This window comes from Malus sylvestris, chromosome 14 (assembly GCF_916048215.2).
Source record: "Malus sylvestris chromosome 14, drMalSylv7.2, whole genome shotgun sequence".
In the NCBI taxonomy this organism is placed as follows: domain Eukaryota; kingdom Viridiplantae; phylum Streptophyta; class Magnoliopsida; order Rosales; family Rosaceae; genus Malus; species Malus sylvestris.
This window is the reverse complement of record NC_062273.1, coordinates 932,310-939,072: the sequence shown is the minus strand read 5'-3', so window position 1 is coordinate 939,072 and position 6,763 is coordinate 932,310. Positions and strand designations below refer to the sequence as shown.

At 34.6% G+C, this 6,763-nt stretch overlaps 1 protein-coding gene across 1 annotated transcript; it reads right to left on the bottom strand.

The window, feature by feature from the left end:
• Positions 1-171: 171 nt before the first annotated feature.
• Positions 172-5,114, bottom strand: LOC126600108 (beta-glucuronosyltransferase GlcAT14A-like). Its single transcript, XM_050266650.1, has 4 exons — positions 4,297-5,114; positions 4,096-4,171; positions 3,423-3,538; positions 172-975 (listed from the first exon to the last, which is right to left on the bottom strand). Exons 1-4 carry the CDS (start codon positions 4,799-4,801, stop codon positions 455-457), a joined length of 1,218 nt encoding a protein of 405 aa, XP_050122607.1. The 5' UTR covers positions 4,802-5,114; the 3' UTR covers positions 172-454.
• Positions 5,115-6,763: the final 1,649 nt, after the last annotated feature.

The window sequence follows — 6,763 nt, the reverse complement described above, 5'->3', positions numbered from 1 at the left end:
AAAATACCCGATGCAAGAGGGAATGATTTTAACCAAACCAAACCTTAAACCCTTAATTAAAAATTATCGTGCAATTGTCTTGAGTCATCCAAGCACAAGTGCACATCATCTATGTGATTTAACTCAAACAATAAGACGTTAAGAATTGTGTTGGAAAAGAAAAAAACACAGTAAACAGATAATAGAGGGATAATATAATGTGTTCAATTGCTTGTTTAGTGCCCCTTTATGTGGCATGCTTTAGGGTTTACCTTGGCAAAATACAAAGAGTACCCTTCAAACTAGGCAATAGAAGTGATTCAATCCTTAAGACTTTGAAGCTTGCTAGCTAACTAGCTATTATCATAAAGATATATAAAAAATATAAATAAATAAAACCCCCAAATTTCAAAAAATCATGTAGAGAACACACAACTACAAGCATGCCATTTATTAATTTTGGTTATTAAAAGAATCATCTGCATTGTTGTTTCTTGAAGTTCCTTGTGGAGAGGAGTTTCGTTAACAAAGATTTCAACCTCCTAGACCCCGGTCCCGGCCTTAAAACGCCATAGTTTTCACTCTGCAAACTCGAGCATACCTTTTGCGTCTTCCCATTACTCCCAGAACACCATCCCCCGTAAGCAATTTGTCCGCGATGTCGTTTAAGAAGGTCGCGATCAATTTTGTTTAGAACCGGGGCATTTTTCTTGAACTTTCTAGCAAATGGACGGTTGCTCAGAATCATTCTTCTGAGATCTCTCAGTCCAAGAGACCTCGGATGCTGCTTCGGAGGTGTATCCCATGTAATGTAATGAAGGTCGTGATTGACGGTGGTGTTCTTGTAGTCTTCGGAGTTACATATTACTGTCTGGAAGTAGCCTTCCGGTGATGAAACAAAGTTAGTGTAGTAGAGGAGGAGAGTCCTTGGCAGATTGTCCCACCCTACGACACAATACTCGGCAAAAGATCTTGATAAAATTGTCCAAGCTGAACCTGGAGTGAAAGCAAGAGATCAATATAGATTAATAAGTGTACTGCTTTGTTACTTCTATGGTCATTTTAGTAAAAGTGTTGCTATTCGGACCACATTAACAACCCACATTACCGACCATCTTTCAACAATGTGGGATGTAATACAAAAAACGTTATTCCTTCTGTAAAAGAAATCTCAAATCCATAACCCTAGTGACACTCCAAACAAATAATTTACAATTTTGAAACATTGGCTAACATGCAGTGTTCAATAACAAACTGAGAGTGCGAACCTAATAAAACGTGCGAACTTAAACTACGTTCATATAGACTTGCAAATTTGCAAGCAGTGGATTTATTTATGTGTATAATAACAAGTGTATATATTGGAAAATACTACTTTAAAGAGTCTATAGAAGCAAGAGAACAAGTTCATCCCAAGCGAAAGCAGTTTATAAAAGAGAGGGGCCTTATCATTTAGATATGTGGTGCATGCAGATTGCAGGTGTCTGTTGTTTGACGTAGCTCTGCTCCCTCTCCAATTCTTATACTCTTTTTAGTTAACCAATGATTATTACTCGACCTACACCATATTGCCACATGCAGTAAAAAGTTTCAACCAGATTTAACAAACCCCCCACCCCACCCCCTCCAAATAAGGAAAGTGCCATAAACCAGTTTGGCAAACTCGCCAAAATGATCATCTTCCAAATTCCCAAGTGTTGAAATGTTCAGTTTTTCAGTACGCTACTCAAATATGGCCGCTATATTATTAATTTGTTATTAGTTATTTATCAGTTTATCAATTAAAATTTAATTTCTGATTATGTTGGCCAATCTTCTTCATAATTTCTTGAATTTTTCGTGTTGCGTTTAAGATGCGTGTAGTGTTGGTCAGTAGTTTGGTTCAGCCAACAATAGTTAGGTGGAGCGGAGAGAAAAATGCCAAAGCATGTTATTAAGTGATGCATAAACATCATGATAAATATGAACTGCGCACTAAACCTACCAGAAGAAGTGGAAATAAAGAAACGGTGAAAGGGACATTTGAAAGGGACATTTGAAGTTTCCCCAAATGAAAACAACCGCAATTTACATACAGTCCGTAAATTTCATCATCACCTTCATCTTGTCATGGACTTATCATAGGTTTCCAACTGGATAGTTCTCCACCTTAGTTTTTTTTGTTGACTTTTTTTTATAAGTAGTGGACTAACTGGTTTATTTTTATTTTTGTTTAACAATATTTTATTTGGACGTTAAAGATTTGAGATAAGTAGTTGAAGGGTGGTGCTATATACACAATTTTTTTTACCTCACATACATTCTTGTTAATTTTTATCTCTTGATCTTCTTCAATTCATTCGATTCAACAACAGAAGTTGAGAGATGTGTAGGAGGTAGCACCACCCCAACCACCATTGGTTTTCAAAATAATTAGCCTCTTTTCACATGGCGTGTGGCAATTAGCTATTTTTTAACTTATTATTTATTTTTCTGGTTAATAATATATTATTTATTATTTGGTTGTTTTAGTTTTACTTATTTTTGTTGTTATTATTTTTATTAAATATATGTTGAAAGATAATGAATTGCAAGAAAAAAAATAGAGAAATTGGGCAATATGAAAGTTTCATCATTTTTGCCTTCTTCCTTTATATATATAGGTATACAATGACAAATTAACAAGTTCATTAAAATTTGATAAATGATTACCTTGAAAAATATCAATTTTTTTCTTTGCTAAGGAAATTAAATCTCAATTAGTACGACTAGTTTGCTCATTTAGTTTTAAGATTCTGACATCTAAACTAACCTTTACACGTCGACTTCCTTTTTCCTAAACTTGAAAAGTACTTAAAAGTGCTGATCAAGTTCAAAATTTGATTTATAATTTACAAGTAGATGTGAAAATGTGAACCAGCGGACGAAGACAAGTGTTATCGACAAAATGCGTGAACGAATTTCGTACAAAGAAAGAAAAATGAAAAAGAAGCACAAAAGTAAACCATCACAACAACAAGACGTGTTATCTTTCGATGCTTGTGCTGTACGGAAGATATTTTTAGCATGTCAGGACACAGCCTGTTACACAATTGAAAACTTGAAAAAAAAATTTCATTAATTTTAGTGATGCGATATCCACACATTTTTTTACTTCTCTCACACATTTTTTTTTTTGACCGTCAGATCAAATGAATTAAAGAAGATCAAATAACAGAAATTAACAAGGGTGTGTGAGAAGTAAACACACCCCTAATTTTATTATGGAACTTGATGCCGTATTCTCAGCACAATGAAAAATTACTCGCTGGTTAGAAGTTTGTGTGCTACTATAATAGCAATATCCAAAAGAAAAGAAGAAAATATATCTATTATCTAATTTTCTTTTCTAATTTATAATTATTAACTTAATTAATGAAATTAATCATTTTTAATAAGAAAAAACTTGGGAGTTGGGGTTGAACCTGTGTAAAGATTGAAAGCAGTTGGGAGAGCCCTTTGTTTGATAACCCACCACAACTCTGATTTATTCAGGCTGTACAGTCCTGGGTCTATTACCATTGGCTTCCCTCTCTTATTTCTGCAAAATCACTAATCAGTTTTCACAATATAGAGGTATATAAGGTACTAATTATTCTTTTCATCATAGCGATATTCTAATTTAATAGGCTCTTTAATCAAAATGTTCTATGAGAATTGCATAACTCTTCATTTTGATCCATAAGATTTGAAATCAATAGAAGTGGTTCTCGAGATTGTCTACCATTAATCATTTTGGTTATTGGATGAAAAATTATGTTATGTAAGGACCAAAATAACCAAAATTACTCTCAATTTAATAAACAATAGGCCAAAATGATTTGACCCAAATTAAGGGTATTTTTGTTATTTTATTCTTATTTTATGGAAATTTTTTTATAGAATAATTAAAATGATTGATTGTAGATAAACTCAGGGATCAAAATAAGGAGTTATGTAAATCTCATTGACCATTTGGCTAAAATGCCAATTTAATATAAGGAGCAATAAGCGGAGAGTGGAGAGGGGAAAGCAAACGCACTGTTCTAATCAATTTAATTAACGCAAGAACTAATTGATAATTAACAAAAAAAGAAGAAGGAAGAAACAAAGACTCACAGCTTCCAACCCAAGCGACTAGTGTGATGTATGAAATTGAGACCTCTTGGTAAATCAGAAAAAGCATGTATCAGATCTGAAAACAAATTTTAATAATTATGTAAGAATGCAAGAAATTTAAGTAAGAAAAACCCAACACAAAAAATGGATTTAATTGCAGCAAAAACAAAATTAAACAAAAATAAAAGGCACTCACCATACCATCTTGAGTGATTAAAGGATAATCAGAAGCACTAAGATTGATAAACCAATCCCAATCCCAAGTCCTCAGGAGCAAGGACAATGCATGAAGAGTAGTGGCAAGCATGGTTGGTCCTCTGTAAGTGACCAAATTAGGTTTTCCCAAAACCCAAACATTACCAACTTGCCCAAAAACTGGATCTCCAGCCACAAAGTCAGCAATGTCCCTGTGCTCATCTTCTGGTGCGGCGTAATCCATATGGATTAGATAGTAATTTCCAGGATGGTATAGGGCATACAGCATGCGCTTTAGCTTCATGGAATCGCCTTTGGATGCAGAGATTAGGTAGGAAAATGTCACTGGATATGGCTTGGTGGTGCTGTTGCTGGATATGGTGGTTAAGTTGAGGTAGTTTATGACTGGCTTGAAGTTGTGGATAGGGATTTTTAACCTAGTTGGGATGTATAGAAGAGAGAAGAGAACTGAGGTTAGGAGGAAAGATATTACACAAACTTTTATGGCCATTGCTGAAGATTTTGGGGATGGAAGAATGTTTACAGAGAGAGAGGGAAAGATTGTAGTTAAAATGGTTAGGGAGAGAGAGAGTTCTAATTGTAAAGCCAATGAAGGAGAGATTAGGAAATGTATTGGAAGTGAAGTTGCTTTGAAGTGAAGGCGATTTAGATGTGTCAGTCACTGTATATTTGTTGTTGGGTGGGGGAGATCTTTAAGGTTTTAATTAGTTTTCTGGTGATGCGTTGGTTAATTGCTTAGTTTTTTAGCAATGACATGAACTTAATGAAATGAAGAGATTTATGACAGGAGTACACCATTATCATGGTGTTATGTGGATATTATACAATGATATATGTAAGTTTTGTTTTCACGTAATATTGTATTATTAGAACAGAACACTATATTAATAGTATAGGCAATATATTTGTGCTATGTCAATTGTTTTCGATAAAGCACTAAAAGTTTTTTCTTTGACTGTGTAACTCATAATATTTACGTTATGTTTTGGTGAGAGATTTCCAAGTTTCAAGTGATTGAATTTGATGGTGATGTTCCTTGTTCCATTTTGCAGATTTAGACCTTTAGGTTCAGCTTTAAAGGGATTAGGTTTCATGTCCTCCTCCCCTATTTTTCTTGTATCTTTGTTGCTTTTGTTTCTAAAATGGTAAGGTTTATGTCCCCCATTCTTTTCATGTATTTTTATCCTTTTTTCTTGTATTATGAGGGGTTAGGTTTATGTTCCCCCTAACTAGGTGTACTATTTTTTTTCGATGTCAATAAAACTTCTCTCTTTCCGTCGAGGTTTTCTAAAATAATAATAATAATAATAATTGAATTTGAGGCCAAGTTAATGGGGATGAACTACACACTATTATATACAAGAAATTAGAAATGCACTTCATAAGTATTAATACAAAACAAGTGAGAAAATTTTCCAAATGACTACTTGAAGCACATACCTTTGCAAATGCTCATGACGGACATTTCTAATTCTCTCTATCCTATTGTTTATGCCAAATTATGGACCAACGAGATAGAGACTAGTGAAACCACACAAACACACAACAACTTATGGTTCACATGAATTTGGGGTAATCCACATTGAGTTGTTTCTTTGGTTTTCATCATGATAGCCTTTAAGGGAGCCCTTTAAAAGAACAAAACTTGGACTCAACCTCCTTTTGTGTTTTTTTGTTTTTTTTTTTTTAATTTGTGTTTTTTTTTTTACATATTTTTATATTAGGCCCAAAATGGGGCCCAAAAATGAGGCCCAAACCATTTACCAACAAAATATATAGTAGCTCAACTTCACCATAGCATTTCTTGGCAAGTAGTTGTAGTTGGCACCTTGAAATTGAACTGCCCCCAAATTCCGTTGAAGGGCAACCCTGTAATTATGCTTGCCCCCAAAGTGGTTACAAATCAGTTAGCAGCTGAACCAAACAATCATCTCTCTCTTTTTAACAGAATAAACAACTTTTTTTCCCCAAAAGAAAAAGTGACAGAAAATCCGTGCGGAACAAATAAAAAAAAGTAGCCCAACTGCTTCACGAGGGAAAACACAGGGCCAGCCAGAAGTTGTTTTAATTCCTGCGCGGCACGTCACCATTGCTGACCTGCCTAATAGCCGTAATTAGCAATAGTGAGGATCCTCGCCGGATCCTCCAATCATATTCACATATGTTCATCGTATATCATACGGTTAGAAATTATTGTAATTTTTATTATTTAATATTGAATATAAACAGTACTTGACGAAAATTGACTGCATGATGTACGATGAATGAATATGATTGGAGAATTCCCGGATGCTCACAAAAAGAATCCGACGAGAATCCTCACTCAATTAGCAAAACATAAACGCCCACGTGGCAGCTAGCCAGCTCATGATGCCAAGAGTGAGGGTGCGTGACCAACAAGTTAATCTGAACTCAAGATAAATTGTCTTCGTGGAAGACTCGGTCAGTCGTC